This window comes from Ahaetulla prasina, chromosome 4 (assembly GCF_028640845.1).
Source record: "Ahaetulla prasina isolate Xishuangbanna chromosome 4, ASM2864084v1, whole genome shotgun sequence".
NCBI lineage: Eukaryota > Metazoa > Chordata > Lepidosauria > Squamata > Colubridae > Ahaetulla > Ahaetulla prasina.
Window position 1 is genome coordinate 141,718,066 of NC_080542.1, and position 20,714 is coordinate 141,738,779.

The 20,714-nt window shown below is 43.6% G+C and overlaps 1 protein-coding gene across 15 annotated transcripts in view; it reads left to right on the plus strand.

Annotated features, from left to right (window-relative positions):
- Positions 1–20,714, plus strand: part of XYLB (xylulokinase) — a 201,322-nt gene that overhangs the window by 24,262 nt on the left and 156,346 nt on the right. For 14 of the 15 annotated variants that reach the window (XM_058184406.1, XM_058184398.1, XM_058184402.1 and 11 more), the window contains 2 exons: positions 7,395–7,460; positions 10,139–10,211. In XM_058184406.1, coding sequence (XP_058040389.1) covers positions 7,395–7,460; positions 10,139–10,211 — 139 coding nt within the window. The remainder of the gene's footprint in view (positions 1–7,394; positions 7,461–10,138; positions 10,212–20,714) is intronic. The other variant, XM_058184403.1, reaches the window with a different exon arrangement.

A 20,714-nucleotide genomic window follows, 5' to 3' on the forward strand; every position in this document is an offset into this window, starting at 1 on the left:
TTTGAGCTCGCGACGAAAGGTTCGGAGGTCCGGAAGTTGACGAAGTCCTGGAGGGAGTTCGTTCCAGAGGGTGGGAGCCCCCACAGAGAAGGCCCTTCCCCTGGGTGTCGCCAGACGGCACTGCCTAGCTGACGGCACCCTGAGGAGTCCCTCCCTGTGAGAGCGCACGGGTCGGTGAGAGGTATTTGGTAGCAGTAGGCGGTCCCGTAAATAGCCCGGCCCTATGCCATGGAGCGCTTTAAAGATTGTCACCAGCACCTTGAAGCGCACCCGGAAGGCCACAGGTAGCCAGTGCAGTCTGCGCAGGATAGGTGTCACACGGGAGCCACGAGGGGCTCCCTCTATCACCCGCGCAGCCGCATTCTGGACTAACTGAAGCCTCCGGATGCCCCTCAGGGGGAGCCCCATGTAGAGAGCATTGCAGTAATCCAGGCGAGACGTCACGAGGGCGTGAGTGACCGTGCATAAGGCATCCCGGTCTAGAAAGGGGCGCAACTGGCGCACCAGGCGAACCTGGTGGAAAGCTCTCCTGGAGACGGCCGTCAAATGGTCTTCAAAAGACAGCCGTTCATCCAGGAAAACGCCCAAGTTGCGCACCCTCTCCATCGGGGCCAGTGACTCGCCCCCAACAGTCAGCCGAGGACTCAGCTGACTGTACCGGGATGCCGGCATCCACAGCCACTCTGTCTTGGAGGGATTGAGCTTGAGCCTGTTTCTCCCCATCCAGACCCGTACGGCTTCCAAACACCGGGACAGCACTTCGATAGCTTCATTGGGGTGGCCCGGTGTGGAAAAGTACAGCTGGGTGTCATCAGCGTACAGCTGGTATCTCACACCGAAGCCACTGATGATCTCACCCAGCGGCTTCATATAGATGTTGAACAGAAGGGGCGAGAGAACCGACCCCTGCGGCACCCCACAAGTGAGGCGCCTCGGGGCCGACCTCTGCCCCCCTGTCAACACCGTCTGCGACCGGTTGGAGAGATAGGAGGAGAACCACCGATAAACGGTGCCTCCCACTCCCAATCCCTCCAACCGGCGCAGCAGGATACCATGGTCGATGGTATCGAAAGCCGCTGAGAGGTCTAATAGGACCAGGACAGAGGAACAACCCCTATCCCTGGCCCTCCAGAGATCATCCACCAACGCGACCAAAGCCGTCTCCGTGCTGTAACCGGGCCGGAAACCGGACTGGAACGGGTCTAGATAGACAGTTTCATCCAGGTGTAGGGGAAACTGATATGCCACCATACTCTCAACAACCTTCGCCACGAAGCGAAGGTTGGAGACCGGACGATAATTACCTAAAACAGCCGGGTCCAGGGAGGGCTTCTTGAGGAGGGGCCTCACCACCGCCTCTTTCAAGGCGGCCGGAAAGACTCCCTCCAACAAGGAGGCACTCGTAATCGCCTGGAGCCAGCCTCGTGTCACCTCCTGAGTGGCCAGCACCAGCCAGGAGGGGCACGGGTCCAGTAAACACGTGGTGGCATTCAGCCTACCCAACAACCTGTCCATGTCTTGGGAGCGACAGGGTCAAACTCATCCCAGAAAATATCACCAAGACCACCCTCAGACGCCTCATCTGAATCGCCGCAAGTTTGGTCTAAACCGTCTCGAAGCTGAACGATTTTATCGTATAGATAACCGTTAAACTCCTCAGCACGTCCCTGCAACGGGTCATCCCGCTCCCCCTGGTGAAGGAGGGAATGGGTCACCCGAAACAGGGCGGCTGGGCGGTTATCTGCCGACGCAATGAGGGAGGAGGCGTAGCAACGCCTCGCTTCCCTCAGTGCCACTAGGTAGGTCCTAGTATAGGACCTAACTAGTGTCCGATCAGCCTCTAAACGGCTAGACCTCCAGGAGCTCTCTAGGCGACTTCTCCGGCGTTTCATCCCTCTCAGCTCCTCGGAGAACCAAGGAGCCGGTTGGGATCTGCGCCGGGTCAGAGGCCGCAGAGGCACGACACGGTCTAAAGCCCCAGCCGCAGCCCGTTGCCAGGCTGCGGCTAGTTCCTCTGCCGTACCGTGAGCCAGACCCTCAAGAAGTGGCCCAAGCTCCGTCCGGAACCTCTCCGGGTCCATCAGGCGCCTGGGACGGAACCAGCGTCTCCCTGCGGGGTTGAGTGGTGGTCAGAAAGTCCAGGCGAAGGATTCAATGCTTGTTCCCGACAAATGTCCCTCCCACCGGCACCTCCTTACATCTCAGTCCCCAGGTGTGCCTTGTGAAAGGGGGCCTTCATCCATGGCGTGTTACTCCCTCAAATTTAGAAGTAGCAGGTTAGAAGCCAAACTTCCTCTGCTTTACAATAATAATAATAATAATAATAATAATAATAATAATAATAATAATAATAATAATAATAATAATAATAATAATAATAATATCAGAGTTGGAAGGGGCCTTGGAGGTCTTTTAGTCCAACCCCCTGTCCTGGCAGGAAACCCTGCACCATCTCAGACAGATGGTTATCCAACATTTTCTTAAAATTTTCCAGTGTTGGAGCATTCACAACTTCTGCAGGCAAGTTGTTCCACTTATTGATTGTTTTAACTGTCAGGAAATTTCTCCTTAGTTCTAAGTTGCTTCTCTCCTTGATTAGTTTCCACCCATTGCTTCTTGTTCTACCCTCAGGTGCTTTGGAGAATAGTGTGACTCCCTCTTCTTTTTGGCAACCCCTGAGATATCAGAACACTGCTATCATGTCTCCCCTAGTCCTTCTTTAGTTGCATTAAAATGCAATTAAAACAAAAAACAGATCTTTTAAATACAACAGTCCCAGGGGTGAAATGCTCCTGCTTTGGACCGGATCGGCTGATCAGGTAGCAATGGCGGGTCGTTCAGAGAACCGGTAGCAAAAATCCCTGCCCTCCTGCCCATGCCCATCCACTCATCTGCCTGCTTGCCATTTTTTTTAAAATGTTTTTAAAAGGTTAAAAAAAGGCTCTGACGATCACAGCTGAGTTGTGCGATTATCGGAGCCTTTTTACTTTTAAAAGCATTCGGCCGAATAGGTTGTAAAAAAATGCTTTTAAAAGTAAAAAAAAAAAGATTGTGTGCCATAGCTGATCATCTCCCCTGCGCGCTGTTCTACTTACCCCATGCCTCCTTTTGGCGTGCATTGTGTGTGCGTACCTCACATTTGGTGCGTGGTGCACATGCACACACACAATGCGCGTGCGCAGCCAGCGAACCGGAAGTAAACCGGTTCAGATTTCACCACTGAACAGTACCCATTCTATTTAGTGATTTCCCTTTTCTCTTACAATAAAAAAAAAATAGTTAGAAGCTTGCACGTATCCTTTGTAGCTTCAGGTTATATAACTTTGATTTAGATAGTAGCTGATGTTGTGTCATGTCCCACTCCTCCGCTGACGGCCGGGTCAGGGAAATCCGAATCAGGCGTGCCTCTGCAGCTCTGCCAAAGTCCTAGCAAAGTTCTCAAGGCAGGCAAGAGACCAGAAAGTGACTTCAGCAAGATATGTTCGACTTTGCCTGACTCAGAGAATGCCAGAAAGCAGATCCTTTATATAGGCCATGGGGTGTGGCTCCATGACTCAGCACTTATCCAGGCCTGCCCCTCCCTTCCTTCTGTTGCCGCCGCCTATCAATTCTTCTGAAGCGAGGATCACTCCAGTCTGTAGCTGTTGGCAATTGACCTCCCTCAGGCTCACATGCTGTGGGGGAGGGGGAGGGGTCTAGTTGCTCCGTTTGCCTAGGCATGGAGCCAGAGCTGGGGGCTGGAGGTACTTCTTCCTCCTCAGCCTGTCTGGGCATGGAGCCAGGGCTGGGGCCGGGAGGCATACTAGGACATTCCTCAGCGTTCGGAAGCAGATAAGAAGGCCCCAGCTGCGGTGAAAGCGGACGAGACACAACATGTTGTCACTAATGGTGGAGAAAATGTGAGAATAAAATATATGGGTTTCTTTAAGAAAGCAATTAGGCTGGCAAGTTCGTAGGAAAAAAATTGTTTGTTGGCAGGTAGTCCTTGACTTAGGACCAGTCACTTAAGGACCATTCAGAGTTATGACAGAGTCTCCAAAAAGTGCTTATGAGCAAGTTCCAAAGTTTGGACGGCTGCCTCATTCCTCCGTCCCCCAGTCATGTGACCACATTCTGGGCACTTAGCAATCCGCCTGCATTTACAGCCTTTTTGCAGGGGCCGAAAGTAACATGACAGTGATATATGAAGTTTTTTGGAAAACCGGCATTTACTTCTGGTTTTTGTCAGAAAATGCCTATAGAGAACAATGGGTTTGTTTAATGGCATTCACTGTATGATCACCACGTTTACTTTACAACTGCCATGTTCACTTAATGACTGCTGTAAATGTCATAAAATTGGGTCAGTCCCACTTTACCAGCCTCATGACTTATGACTATAATTGCCAGGCTCTATTATGGTTGTAAGGGATGCGGTGGCTGAGGGGCTAGGACGTTGAGCTTGTCGATCGAAAGGTCGGCAGCTCAGCGGTTCGAATCCCTAGTGCTGCCGTGTAACGGGGTGAGCTCCCGTTACTTGTCCCAGCTTCTGCCAACCTAGCAGTTTAGAAAGCACGTAAAAATGCAAGTGGAAAAAATAGGGACCACCTTTGGTGGGAAGGTAACAGCGTTCCGTGCGCCTTTGGCGTTGAGTCATGCCGGCCACATGACCACGGAGACGTCTTCGGACGGCGCTGGCTCTTTGGCTTTGAAATGGAGATGAGCCCCTAGAGTCGGCAATGACTAGCATGTATGTGAGAGGGAACCTTTACCTTTACCTTATTATGGTTTTAAGTTAAGGACTACCTTCCTTGATTGGGATGCCTTGTGCACAGTCACTCATGCGCTCGTTACCTCTCGCTTGGATTATTGTAATGCTCTCTACATGGGGCTCCCCTTGAGGTGCACTCGGAGGCTTCAGTTAGTCCAGAATGCAGCTACGCGGGTGATAGAGGGAGCTACGTGTAGCTCCCATGTAACACCGCTCCTGCACAGACTGCACTGGCTACCTGTGGCCTCTCGAGTGCACTTTAAGGTTTTGGTCACTACCTTTAAAGCGCTCCATGGCTTAGGACCTGGGTACTTACGGGACCGCCTGCTGTTACCGCATGCCTCCCACCGACCCGTACGCTCTCACAGAGAGGGACTTTTCAGGGTGCCGTCCGCCAAGCAATGTCGGCTGGCGGCCCCCAGGGGAAGGTCCTTCTCTGTGGGGGCTCCCACACTCTGGAACGAGCTTCCCCCGGGTTTACGCCAATTACCTGACCTTCGGACCTTCCGCCGCGAACTGAAGACACATCTTTTCATTCGCGCGGGGCTGGCTTAAATTTTATCGATTTTAAATTTTCTATTATTAATTTTAATGGGGTTTTAGTTTTATATTTTTAAAAGTTTTTTAGGCCAATTATAAAATAAGTTTTTTAATTTGTATTTTAAATTGTATATTGTATTGTCTGTTTTTTACTTTTGGCTGTACACCGCCCTGAGTCCTCCGGGAGAAGGGCGGTATAAAAATCGAATAAATAATAATAATAATAATAATAATAATAATAATAATAATAATAATAATAATAATAATAATATAATACCTTCCAAATCTGAGTATTGTAATACTGTATCTGGATTTTAAGTGGACCCTTCCATTCCTCATTGAAACTCCATACACAACAAGATTATTTTGAGATATCTTAGAAAGGAAGCAGAGTAGAAATTTCAGACTTAAAATTTTAGTTATGGAAGTAATCAATCTCCTTGGGGGATTTTATAGCTATTGTGGTTTGATTTGGCTTTGTCCTCATTTTCAACTTTTGTTGAGTTGGCTCAGGCTCAGAGATAGAAACTGATTAAACCCATCCAGTGAGTCCTTGAACCTACGGTAGTTCTGGTCCAACACTAATATATTTTTTCTCAACCTTGGGGACTTTAAGATGCATGGAGTCTTTGGACATCAACTACCAGAATTCTGCAGTCCGCATGGAAGTTCCCAGCAGTTCTGGAAGTTGAAGTCCATTTGTCTTAAAGTCCTCAAGGTTGAACAACAGTGCTCAACTCACTAGAGTAGGGAAGAGGTGATTTCTATGGGATCAGGATCTTCATCCTGACCTTTAAAACTTCTAGAAGTTCATATGAAACAAACGGATGGATAAGGAAGCTGAAAGAGGGCAGGATCGAATTGTTCACTGTTAGGGTGGGGGTGAGAATGGGAGGAATCTGGGAGACAAACCATTTCTACTTCCCACAGATTCCATCCGAGGCTTTCAAAGCGTCCTGCTGAAGTTCAACCGATGGAAGGTGTTGTATGGCCTGAGAGGTCTCATCTTGTAGTGGTATATGTGAATGACCTTGAGCAAGGGTCTCCAAACATGGCCACTTCAAGACTTGTGAACTTCAACTCCCAGAGATCCTCAACCAGCATGAAGCCCACCAGTTTTTTAAGTGGCCAAGTTTGGAGACTCCTGACCTTGAGTGAGAGAGCAGGAGGAGAAGACACAGCCTTAGCCTAGAAAACAGTCTGATAATTAAAATCTAAGTTTTAATCTGGGTGGTGGTGGAGAAAACATCCCCAAAGGAGGCCTGCAAGTTTTGACATCAGCCTTTTGAGGTAGTCCAGATAAGAAGCAGTAACCCTAGTACTAACTTTATTTTTATAATAAGATTAGAATAACAGAATCTTGCAAGTCTGAAAGTATCTCTCCCACCCCTACTTTTATGCTCCTGAAAACTATGGAGGATCCCTTCAGAGATCCCATCTCCACCCCACCCCACCCCACCCCACCCCCTGGGGATTTAATTTAATTTTAATAGACATTGTCTAGGCCAGGGGTCTCCAACCTTGGCAACTTTAAGACTTATGGACTTCAACTCCCAGAGTTCCTCAGCCAGCAACCTTGACAACTTTAAGACTTGTGGACTTCAGCTCCCAGAGCTTTGCTGGCTGAGGAACTCTGGGAATTGAAGTCCACAAGTCTTAAAGTTGCCAAGGTTGGAGACCCGTGGTCTAGGCAGCAACTCTTTCTCCCGTCTCCCAAAATTATTTGCACATAGTATTCCAGGTATGAACACATTCTTGTTGCACATTCCACCTCTGATATGAACGAATTATTCCTGAAAATTTTTGAAATCTTGCCTAAATGTCTAGAAAGATTACTTAGCATGATTTATTGTTTCTGAAATACATATTATGGGGAAATCTATTTTTCAGTTATCTTTTTAAAGTCCACGTGAGTTAAACATTCACCTGTCAATGCATTATCATCTGTTTTATGCCTGTTGCATCTGAATAGCAACTGCTGTTATACCTTTAATAAATTAAAATATCCAGGGTGCAATGCCCTGAACTCATTATGCTGAGTTAATTATTATTGACTCCATTTACAATTTGTGTTCCTAAATATTGGTAGCCTGTCCTTTCTCAGCGTTTTACAGGAAACCAGATAGCGAAGATTTACAGCCGGGATCCTGAAGTCTATTCACAAACTGAGGTTTGCTAATCTTCTGCTCGTTTATTGGGAATCATAACTAATTTAGGTTTTATTATGGTTTGCGAGGGGAACTTATCACAATGCTTGTACAAATTACATTAGCATAAATACGGTAACAAAAAAAGCCCCTCATTAAACAGAAAAGAGATCTATCAACGAAGGTTCAGTAAAAGTGGCTGCTGATACAGCATCACATTCATCTGAATGCTTAATATTAGCTATTTTGTTAATGGAGGACATGCTCTCAGGCTAGAAATGCAATTCTAGATATGATTCCTTCTCCTATAGAAAATGTGGGCCATTAGAGATGGGGATTATTAACTGATGAATTTATCCGCCCCCCCACTATTTTTTTTTTTTAAATTTAGTTGTCTCTTGCAATGCAATTCCAAAAGGCATTGCAAACAAGATAGTTCCTTCCTTTCTGCATTGGCTTTTGATCAAGGGTGACTTTTAAAAAGCATCTGAGGACGGGCGTGCATGGTGTTCACAGAGAGTAGGGAATAGGGGCAAAATGACAGAAATGATCCAAATGCCGCTCCTTTTATAACTTGAGCCACGATTTTGCATGCTGGTACCGTAAGAGCTGAGCCTGTATTATTTTATTTATTTATTATTTAATTTTACTAAATATGCATGTGTGATGGGATGTAGTAGGCTGGATTTCCAGGAAGAAGAAGAAGACACATTCCAGAGGAATATTAAGATAGTTCGTATTAGAGAAAGAGGGTGAAGAGATTCATTCTCTGATAATCTTTAAAGCTGGGGTACCCAACACTCAGCCACCAACCAGTACCGATTCATGGCTTGTTAGAAACCGCACTGCACAGCTGGAGGGCAGTGGGTGGGTGAGTGAGCGAGTGAAGCTATATATGAATTTTCAGCCATTCCCCATCACTACCTCAGCTCCACTTCATCGGGCTTTAGATTCTCATAGAAGTGCGGACCCTACTGTAAACTCCCCATGTGAGGGATCAAGGTTGCCCCATTCTGCCCACCCCCTTCCCTGGTCTGGAAAAATTGCCTTTCACGAAATTAGTCCCTGGTGCCAAAAGGTTTGGGGACTGTTGCCTTAGAGCAGGGGTCTCCAACTTTGGCAACTTTAAGACTTGTGGACTTCAACTCCCAGAATTCCTCAGCCAGCTTTGCTGGCTGAGGAACTCTGGGAGTTGAAGTCCACAAGTCTTAAAAGTTGCCAAGGTTGGAGACCTCTGCCTTAGAGTACATGGTAGATGCAGAGAGTAGAGCACAAGATGGATGACAGCCCCAAAAGCCAAGATTGATGATTCTTCTGAGTTCTTTATTGTTTCCACAACTATAGGCAGAATCTCCAACCCCCCTGACCTTCCTCAAGAGCTTAAAGACTGGCTCTACTAATTGGCTTGGAGCTCCATTGAGGGGTCTTCACATTGAGGATGGTTAACAGACTAATAACAGATACCCTCTCCCACTTGCTCATCCTATTCCCTCCCTCCTCATCTTTTAATGAGGGTTGTGTATTTATCTTTTTATTACATAGGGTTAGGGTAGTTCCTATTGTGTATTTGTAAGACTTTATCTTTTTAATATTGTAAACCACCCAGAGTTATCTTAGGGTAAGGTGGGTACTCAATAAATTTAATAAATAGGTGATATATAGTTAGACAGACAGACAGATAGATTTTGCCAGATTAATCACTCTCTCTGTACCTCCCATATACTCTATTAAGGATGAGCTGGGGTGGCGCAGTGGTTAGAATGCAGTATTGCAGGCTAATTCTGCTCACTGCCAGGAGTTCGATCCTCATGGGCTCAAGGTTTAAATGAGTCCTTATTTTACCGACCTTGGAAGGATAAGGGCCCCCACAATATGCTGACTGTAAACCACTTAGAGAGGGCTGTAAAGCATTATGAAGCGGTATATAAGTTTTAAGTGTTATAGTTATTGCTATGGTTATTAATTGTCCATCACAGTATGGCTGCCTATCTCAGCAAACGACTTGAGATGATACATTTCAATACATTTTTTGGATTCTGAGAATGCTGTCTATAAGTAGGGGAATAAATCAGGGTTTACTGCATGGTTTAGCACAGTTTGGAAACTCAGTTGTAGCATAAGACTCTAGTTGCATCTGTTCTTACATGACTTCAACTTCTTGCTGCTTCATTTTTTTTTAATGACAGATGCCATGAATATAGCTAGACTCCAATTTCTTTCCTCCCAGTATAAAATAATGTAGAGAAGACAAGCTAATTGTTATTTATTTATTTACTTGATCTTTATCCAGCCTTTATTTACTTTATAAGTAACTCCAGGTGTTGAGTACACGTAATACTTCTTCCTCCTCCTATTTTTCCCATAACCACAACCTCTTTTAAAGATTTTCTTTTCAAGGTTTTTTTTTTTTAATCCATGGGTTTGTGCGTGTAAGGGAGAGAGAGAGAGAGAGAGAGAGAAAGAAAAAATAAAAGGTTTCTGGTAGCTTAGTCTTTTACAACTCTCCCCCCCCAAAAAAATTCAAAGCAAGATCTTGCAACAATTAAGCCCTCTTTTTAAACGTAATATTTTAAATGTTTGCTGAACTCAATGGGAGTTTCAGAGCGCTCTGTTTTGAATTGTCTGTGAAAGAGAAATACATGTCATATGATTATTTCCTTGTTGGGTTGTTCGTTTACTTCTTTTTCTTTTCTGCCTCCAGAAAATTTCCTTGGTGAGCAGCTTTGCAGCCTCTCTTTTCCTAGGTGCCTATGCTCCCATAGATTATAGTGACGGTAAGTGACATGCACTCTTTTTCTATTGGGCTCAACCCCACACTGAGTTGTAAGAGAGAATAGTGGGATGCCCTCTTTTTTGGTGAACAGAGACCACTCAAAAATGGTCTTTATCCTTGAAAGATAAAGTAGGTCTCTTGATACAGGTAGTCCTCAACTTTACAACCACAATTGAGCCCATAATTTATGTTGCTAAGTAAGTGAGAAATTTTTAAGTGAGTTTTGCCCCATATTACAGCTTTTCTTGCCACATTTGTTAAGTGAATCATTGCAGCTGTTAAATTAGTAACATGGTTGTTAAGTGACTCTGGTTTCCCCATTGACTTTGCTTTTCAGAAGGTTCCCAAAAAGTGATCACATGACCCCGGGACACTGCCACTGTTATAAATGTGAGACAGTTATCAAGCATCACATGACCTTGGAAGCATCCTGCAATGGTCATAAGTGTGAAAAATAATCAGAGGTCACTTTTTTCCGGTGCTGTTGTAACTTTGAATGGTCACTAAGCTAATTTTTAGAAGTAGAAGACTACTTGTATTCTGTTTAGTTAAGTAGGTCAGCGTGTTTAAATAGATGGATATTAACCTCATTTAACTTTAAGTAATATACATGTTGATCAAATCAATTTCCCACCCATTAAATCCACTTCCTTCTTTGTGGTTTGAGTCCTTGGCTTTGAATCCAAAATGTCTCTTTGGAGATTTCTGACTTAAGCTTTCTTTCACTGAAGCTGCCTGGACCGGCTGCCTGCAAATGGCTGGCTTTGTAGAAAGTGTGTCAGGTTGCAAAAACGTCCAAGAAGATGTATTTATTGTATTGTTTCTTTTTGGTGCTGTTGCCCATTTTTTCTTGGACGTGTCTTAACACAGCTGGACCCTAAATGGTGTCCAGTTTTTCCCAGGTTCAGTTTCTTTTTTACTGGGTAAGATCAGAAGAACATTTAAACGGCTAAATCGCTCCATCCTAGCCCAGCATTTGTTTTCAAAGTACCCAGCAGATGTCTCTGCTCACAACCAGGAAATGGAAGCATTTCACACACTTGCTACTCTTTCTCTACAATTAATATTAGAGGCATGCTACCTTCAAACCAGAAGTAGCAATCAGACTAGTACAGGTAGCCCTTGATTTAACAGCTCGTATAGTGACTGTTCGAAGTTAACAATGGTGCTGAAAAAAGTGACTTGGGACCGTTTTTCACACTTATGACTGTTGCAGCATTCCCACAGTCATGTGATCAAAATTCAGACACTTGGCAACTGACTCATACTTATGACAGTGGGAGTGACCCGGGGTCATGCGATAACTTTTTGCGAACTTTTAACAAGCAAAGTCAATGGGGAAGCCAAATTCACAAAACCCTATTATTAACTTAACAACTGCAGTGATTCTCTTAACAATTTTTGTAGCGAGAAAGGTCGTAAAATGGAGGAAATTTTACTTAACAACTGTCTCGCTTAGCAAAAGAAATTTGGGGGCTTCTTGTGGACGAGGACTAGCATGTAGCTCAATCCCTCCAGAAATTCCTCCAATCCTCTTCTGAAACCATCCAAGGTAGCGCCCATCAACAAATATTATGGTAATCATTTCTGAAGGCAAAGAGGGCACCAATTTAGATAGTCCTCGACTTACAACCATTCGTTTAGTGAAGTTAAAACAGCAGAAACTTATCACTGGTCCTTGCAGCATTCCCACGGTCACATGATCAGAATTTGAGCAGCAACATGTATTTACAGTGGTTCAGGTGTCCCAAAGGCTCTATGATTGCCATTTGCTATCTTCCGACAAGCAAAGTCAATGGAAGAAGCCAGATTCGCTCAATGACCGCACGAGTCACTTAACAACTGCAATGATTTGCTTAACAGCTATGACAAAAAGGATTGTAAAATTGAGTATGACCACTTTATTTAACAACCACCTATCTTAGCAACATAAATTGTGGTTGTAAATTGAGGACTACCTGTACTGAGCTACGGTGGTGCGATGGTTAGAATGCAGTACTGTAGGCTACTTCTGCTGATCATCGGCTGCCTGCAATTTGGTAGTTTGAATCTCACCAGGCTCAAGGTTGGACTCAGCCTTCCATCCTTCCAAGGTGGGTAAAATGAGGACCCAGATTGTTGGGGGTAATAGGCTGACTCTGTAAACTGCTTAGAGCAGGGGTCTCCAACCTTGGTCCCTTTAAGACTTGTGGACTTCAACTCCCAGAGTCCCTCAGCCAGCTTTGCTGGCTGAGGGACTCTGAGAGTTGAAGTCCACAAGTCTTAAAGGGACCAAGGTTGGAGACCCCTGGCTTAGAGAGGGCTGTAAAGCACTGGGAAGTGGAATATAAGTCTAAGTCCTATTGCTAATATTTTGTTTTGCTAATTACCTTTCAACCTTGACAAAGAAGGAATCATACATAACATTTGCATTGGTAATGTGGTTACTCAGGTGGTATTTAACCATAATTAAAGATAAGAGGGAATTTCTTCTGGGAGAGAATGCTATTAATGTATCTTTTCTTTTATGTACACGGAGAGCATATGCACCAAGACAAATTCCTTGTGTGCCCAGTCACACTTGGCCAATAAAAAATTCTATTCTATTCTATTCTATTCTATTCTATTCTATTCTATTCTATTCTATTCTATTCTATTCTATTCTATTCTATTCTAAAAACCTAGTAAACTCCAGTGGACAATGTGCATCACAAATGAACAATCTAGAATGAAGTTTAATCCATTTCCAGGAGATGCAAATCTCTTCCTATAGAATGTTTTGTACTTTTGTTGATTGATTTTTATTTATTTTTGTGGAAAGAAGTGCCCCAAAGCATTTGGCATATTTTTGTTTGTACTGTGTGGGTTTTTTTTTAAAGCAAGAAACTTGAGACTAATCGACTTAAATGTGTCATTTGATTTATTGTGCTTTCCGAATCAACCACAAGTAACATCCTTCGAGGCTGGAGATGTATTAATTTCCTACTCACGAATCCACTGTCCACCGAATCCTTAAAGTGATCCAATTTGCCTCTGACTTTGATTATTTCTTTATTGCTCTGTTCTTTGGCAAAGTTAAAAAAAAAAACAGAACTGGCAAATAACCCTTTACTTTAGCAGAAAAGACACTTGTGTGGTCAGGTTGCTGGAAAGAATATTAACTTTTCTGATCCACCAGTTAGTATTGCATGGAAGTAACAAAACGGATGAGAGCCAGTTTGGTGTAGGGGTGAAGGCCTCAGGCTAGAATTCGGGAGATCCTAAGTTCAAGTCCTGCTTTAGGTATAAAACCAGCTGGGTGATCTGGGGCCGGTCTTCTACCTCAACCTAGGAAAGAGGCAATGGCAAACCGCTTCTGAAAAACTTTTGCAAGAAAACTCCAAGGATTTCTTCGTGCAGTTTTTGAGAATCAGACATGGTTGAAGAGAAAATACTATATGTAGATAAACAGAAATCTTGGAAGAGGAAGGGCTTTATTCAAAGCCTTCCAAGAAAAGAATAGAGAAACCTTCCCAGACTTTGCAAATTATTTGAAAATCTGGTACCTTCATTCTCACACATTGAAAGATTCACATGACTGAGGAATCTGTCAGGGATGATCCGGCCAGTTCCAGATCTGCCACCAACTACTGGAAAAAGCAAGTGTTCCCATCTTCATATCTCTTTGTCCATCAGTGTAAAGTCCCCTTTGATTATTTATTTATTTATTTATTTATTTATTTATTTATTTATTTATTTGTCACAACAGTATATATAAGCATAAGCATGAAATAACATTACGATATATAAGCATAAATATAACCATAAGTATGTAATAACTATATGAAATTGGATACAATCAAAGGGAACATTAGGACAGGAACGGTAGGCACACTGGTGCTCTTATGCACGCCCCTTACAGACCTCTTAGGAGTGGGGTGAGGTCAATAGTAGATAGTCTATGGTTAAAGCTTTGGGGATTTTGGGATTTTGATGCATTGATTTTGGCTACCTTGCTAAGAATACAAAAGTGGTTTCCTATTGCTTTTTTCGAGATTCTTCCTCCCCCCTCCCCAACTCAATACAGGTAATTCTTCAGTTAAGACTGGTCCCGTAGTAACTGTTTTGAGTGTTTGAAGTTATGATGAGCCTACCTTGAGGCTACTTAGCACCCAGATTCAAAGTTCAAATGGGCAAGCCCTTCCCCCCCTCTCCATGGTCACATAATTGAATTTTGAGTGTTTGGCAACATGGCTTCTTTTACAGCCATTTCAGTGTCTATGGAGATTCTCAGCCGTCCAAAACAGGGGTCTCCAACCTTATCAACTTTAAGCCTGGTGGACTTCAACTCCCAGAATTCCCCAGCTAGCAATGAATTCTGGGAGTTGCAGTCTGCCAGGTTTAAAGCAGCCAAGGCTGGAGATTCCTGATCCAAAACATTACTAATGAACATTAGGCATGTGAGCTGGACAAAGGTGCATTTCCAAAAGCCAAATGGACTTTCTTGATTCCCCCCCCCACACCTTGAAAACATTTTGCTTCTCATCCAAGAATCTTCCGTTAGAGCCAAAGAAGGTTCTTGGATGAAAATCGAAACGCTTTCAAGGAAAAGCTCCCCCAAGAAAATCCAGTTGCCTTTGGGAAATGAGCCTTTGGGATATCATTTTTAACATTCTGCGACCATGTGATTGCATTTTGCAATGGTTTGGACATAAACTGCTTTTTTGGCAAAACTGCATAGCAAGCTAGTGTTTCACTTAATGATCCTGGCATTTGCTTAACAACTGTGGGTTTGCTTAACAACGACTACAAAAAAAGTTGTGAAATTGAGTCAGTCACATGACCAACCAGTTTTACAACTGTTATTAGTTACGACTAGTGAAGAGGCTCCATTATAGTCATAAGTCGAGGAAAACTTCTAGACTAGCATGCTCTGGGTTTTATGCTAGTATTCCATTCAAGAACTGACAAGAACTGAACCCCTTAATGTTTGAAAATCAGCTAAGGCAGCGGTTCTCAACCTGTGGGTCGGGACCCCGTTGGGGGTCGAATGATGATTTGCCAGGGGTCGCCTAAGACCATCGGAAATATGGGAAGTATACTTGCGAGTGGAAGAATCGCGCTCCAGTGGTTGACTCCACAAGCCAGCTGCAGGCTCTTCAAATCGCTAGCTGAATTCGGTTTTAGGTGCGATGAATTAAAAAAGAGAGAAATCTTTGCTCTGATGTCTCCCTCTCAAGCCAGCTGCAATCACTCCCAATCGCTAGCCTAATCTGGCTTCAGGCGCAATAAACTTAATAGAGGAGGAGTCTCCGCTTTAATGCCTCCTTCCTCAAGGCAATCGCAAGCAGTTCAGATCGCTAGCCAATACGGCTTCAGGCGCGATAAATTCAAAAAAACAGTTTGCCGCTTTTTTCCCCCTTCTGCGGCTGCTGAGGCGCGCTGAGATCACTGCGAAAATAATTTTACAGTTGAAGTTGCCACATCCAATTAAAGGGGTCGCAGCACTATAAAGGTTGAGAATCACTGAGCTAAGGGGTAGCTAGGTATATTAAACGCACCTACCTGGTGTTTGCTGTAATCCTACTCATATAAGTCCATCTATGTTTCTGGGCCTACTTCAGCAATAAATCAATAGGGCTTGCTGGGAGATAGTGTATCCTTTCTATCTATTTATTGAGTTTCTTTGTTCATCTGCTTATTGAATCTACTTTTCATCCAGTCACTGACCCTGATTTGTAGTTGTTGATGAACCCTGAGCTGGGAAACCATGCTTTTCTGTTATTTTGTAGTTACACACAGTGGCTGGGAAGAACTGAACTGACGGATGACCTCTAGTGTGAAACTTTGGGGGCATTGCTCCATTAGAATGGTAGTTAATTAATGTTTAACCGAGAGGAATGGATCTTTTCACCTTTTTTGTTCTTGTGCGTGCGTGTTTGTGTGTGTGTGTCTCTCTCTCTCTCTCACACACATGCAGGCTTACAAAGAACACAGTTCACAGGAGGTTAAAATAAAATGCTTTATACTGGAAATACAATTCTCCCTGATTAAACTGTTGGACGACGTGTCCTGAAAATTAAACATGGGATGATTCCCCTATAGAATGGTTCAAACCATGTGCTTAGGAAGCTTTTCCTTTGCCATTAGCATAACAACAACAACAACAACAACAACAACAACAGAGTTGGAAGGGACCTGGGAGGTCTTCTAGTCCAACCCCTGCCCAGGCAGGAAACCCTACACCATTTGAGACAAATGGCTATCCAACATTTTCTTTAAAATTCCCAGTGTTGGAGCATACACAGCTTCTGCAGGCAAGTTGTTCCACTGATTAATTGTTCTAACTGTCAGGAAATTTCTCTTTAGTTCCAAGTTGCTTCTCTCCTTGATCAGTTTCCACCCATTGCTTCTTGTTCTACCCTCAGGTGCTTTGGAGAATAGGTTGACTCCCTCTTCTTTGTGGCAACCCCTGAGATATTGGAAGGCTGCTATCATGTCTCCCCTAGTCCTCCTTTTCATTAAACTAGACATACCGTGTTCCTGCAACCGTTCTTCATATGTTTTAGTCTCCAGTCCCCTAATCAATTAATTTAATTATTCTTGTCAGGCCTCCAGAACAAAGAAACACAGGTAATCCTCAATTTACGACCACAGTTGAGCCCAAAATTTCTGTTGCTAAGCGAAATGGTTTCTAAGTGGCCCATTCTTATGACCTTTCTTGCCACAGTTGTTAAGTGAATCATTGCAGGTGTTAAAAAGTTAGCCATACGGTTGCTCAATGAACGAGGCTCCCCTGTTGACTTTGCGAGACTTGTTGAGAAGATGGCAGAAGGTGATCAACACATGATCCCAGGATACTGGAACCATCATAAATAAGAAGCAGTTGCCAGGCCTCCAAATTTTGATCATGTGACTGTGAGAATAGTGCAGTGTTTGCAAAGGTGAAAATTGGTCGTCACTTTTTTCAATGCCATTGTAACTTTGAACGGTCACTAAACAATGGTTGTAAGTCAGGGACTACCTGCACATTCTGATTCATTCTCGCCTATAGCTTCCCCACTGACTTTGCTTGTCAGGAGGTCGCAAAGGGGAATCATGTGACCATAGGGCACTAGAACGGTCATAAGTATGAACTAGTTGCCCAGCATCTCACTTTTGATCCCCTCAGCATGATGATGATACATAGGTTGCAGCAGTGAAAAATGGTCATAAGTCACTTCTTTTTAGTGCCATTGTAAATTTGAACAGTCGCTAAATGAACTGCTGTAAGTCGAGGACTACCGGTATTGCTAGGGAAGAGCCTCCTTAACTCTCTTTTCCCCAGCCAGATTATCTGAACTTTCCTGTCTCTTGTCCTTCTGGAATGCAGCCCCTCCCTCCTGGGAATCCCACCACAATTCTATTTGCAAGCCCAACTTGACTTGCAATCAAGAATCCTTTCAGTAGCTCCCTATAAAGTTCGGGTATTTATGCTGTCAAAGGCCGTTTGAGAAATAATTGTCCTTCAAAGGAGGTATTGATGCAAGGATTCGGCAGCAAATCATTTGAAGTTGACTAAAAGCTTGGTTAAGGTAAAGGTAAAGGTTCCCCTCGCACATATGTGCTAGTTGTTCCCGACTCTAGGGGATGGTGCTCATCTCCGTTTCAAAGCCGAAGAGCCAGCGCTGTCCGAAGACGTCTCCGTGGTCATGTGGCCGGCATGACTCAATGCCAAAGGCGCACGGAACACTGTTCACCTTCACACCAAAGGTGGTCCCTATTTTTTCTACTTGCATTTTTACGTGCTTTTGAAACTGCTAGGTTGGCAGAAGCTGGGACAAGTAACGGGAGCTCACCCCGTTACACGGCAGCACTAGGGATTCGAACCGCCAAGCTGCCGACCTTTTGATCGACAAGCTCAACGCCGTAGCCCCTGAGCCGCTACGTCCCTAATAAAAAAATAAAAGCTTGGTTAGACTAGAAATTAATTTATCTCTGTTCCTAAATTTTTCCTGGGAGATCATTTCCTTCTAAGGGCTGTTGGAAGAAATATCCTTCTGGATTCAGTTCCAAGTGGGGAGAAAGACACTGGGAACATGGTGGCTGATTGGAAAGATGTTTTTTTTTAATGGTGGACAGGACCACGTGGTTTGAGGTCCTGGGCAAAAAGACATGGGTGTGTGTGAGAGAGATTTATACTCTCTGTTGGGCTTTGAATTTGAGCTTGTATTCTGATTAGTTGTCAGACTCCCATGGGCCCTGCAGGGGTAACTTTGTAGGTTATCTATGTCCCAGGCTTGGTTGAGCCTTGCTGGGTGATTATGTAATGAAAGGGCTTTGAGCATTTCCTACTAGGGCTCTGCCTGAAGGAGGTAGATCTTTGTTATATTGAATAGGCTGGCCCAGACCTTAATGGCCCAAGGGAGGTGGGGGCGGGGGACTGAGTTTCTGCCTCCCCTTTTAGGGGAAATATTCTGCCCTTTTTTAACATTTCCTAAAATATCTCATTTTCCTAGAGAAGGATAGGTGCTAACTTCCTACAGGGCTGTGGATGCTTGTACGTCTTCGCAGATTTCATGAGATGGGTCAGTTAGGTTTGGGTACCAACTAAATTTCGAAAACCAAGATCAGTGGTGATATGGCCAATTAATGGGAGATAAAGTGGGGATGAATGTTCTGGCTGGCCTTTTAATAACTTTTATTAGTTATAAATGATGCTTCCAGACTCCTTCTGATTTAGGGCTCTTCCGCAATTCAGATTAAAATGTTAGGAAACGATTTGAGGAGTGCTTGACTGATGGATGCATAACTTTAGTCAAGAGTCGCCTTTGTCAAGATGGGTGGCTTACAAGTTTGATAAACCAACAAAAAAATAGGATGTCTTAAACCAAATGCATCTTTTCCTAAGATTGTGCGGCAGTGCAGAAGACATCCATATGCACTCAGGAAAGATGCAGCTGCTTTAATGAGATTGATTATTCAGCTCGCGATACGTTAGTTTTATTATTTGTATAACTGTATTTTTTCAACTCTTTATTAGGATCATAGAGGGAAGTTTCTGCTTGCACATCACTCTGGGATTTCACTTTCTTCCTGTCAAGCAAAACAAAGATTTTACTTTGTTTAACAGTGAGAAAACTTCTGGCTTCTGCAGATTTGTTACAGATGTGGCTGTGTTTTCTTTTGCCTTTTCTCATTCAACATGCTGTGGTGCCAAGTCATTTGGCGCCTCTTTCAAGCACTGTTTGGATACTTCTAGTCAACTTTAACTGAGCAGAGTTCAGAGAGTTTCTTGTCTTGATAGAAAGGAGATTTAGACCTAATGAATAAACACTTTCTTTCAAAATAAATAAAAGCCTAACATTACAAAACGCGCTAAAAGAATAAAAACTAGTACATTCCTATTGTTATATACAAACAGAGGTCAGTAGTAGTTAAAGATGCTATTATGTACACTGTTCCAAGTACATCTTATGACCACGATTGAGCCAAGAATTATGGCTGTAAGCAGTGATGGGATTCAAATAATTTAACAACCGGTTCTCTGCCCTAATGACCAGCTGGGTAGGTGTGGCTTGGTGGTCATGTGACTGTGTGGGCGTGGTCAACTCAACGTCACTCACATCGATGGGCGCTTTGCCTTAGCTGTTACAATGTAACAAGGGTTAACCAGAGAGGCAGTTTCTGTAAGCAGGGCAATAAAGATCAGGCTAGAAACACCACCAGAATGTTTCCTTCCTGCCTTCCTTACAGGATTAGCCTGTAAAGTGGAAAAAAACAAAATAAGATTTCTTCCAAGAACCGGTTCTCCGAGCTTCTTAGAAAGTTAACAACCGGTTCTCCCAAATAGATGCGAACTGGCTGAATCCCACCGCTGGTTGTAAGTCACTGTGGTTGTTAAGTAGGTCATAATATGACTGACCTGATTTTAGGATATTTTTTGCGGAAGTTGCTAAATGAATCACCATGGGCATTAAGCAAATCCACAATCATTAATTGAACGCCACAGTCATTAAGCGAATCTATTGTCTGCAATAGATGTTTTTACCAGAAACTGGAAGTAAACGCTTTTTCAGGCAAAAAATGCTACAACAATCGTAAGTGTGAAAAACGGTCATAAGTCACTTTTTTCAGTGCCATTGTAACTTTGAATGGTCACTAAATGAACTGTTGTAAGTTGAGGATTACCTGTATTCAACTCTCCCCCCACCTCCCAAAAAAAATCCGTATTATGTAGCTTGCTGGAGTATAATGATGGGTAAAACAAGATTCAGTTTATTAAACATGATCAGTTTTGTTCCATGCAAATCAAATGCATTAATTAATTAGCTCTTTCTTAATTTGTCCCGTGCTTCTACAGAAGAAATCTACAGCCATGCTGTCAGGCGTCTGATAGATTCATTCATTTCTCTCTCCTCGCTTTCCTGTTCATCGGAAAACCATATTATCATAGCTTTTAGGTGCTGGTGGGATGATGTAATAGAGGAAAACAATCTCTTAACTAATGCATACTTTATGCATGAGGAGTTGTTAATTCCACACAAAACCAGCATGTTAGGAATGC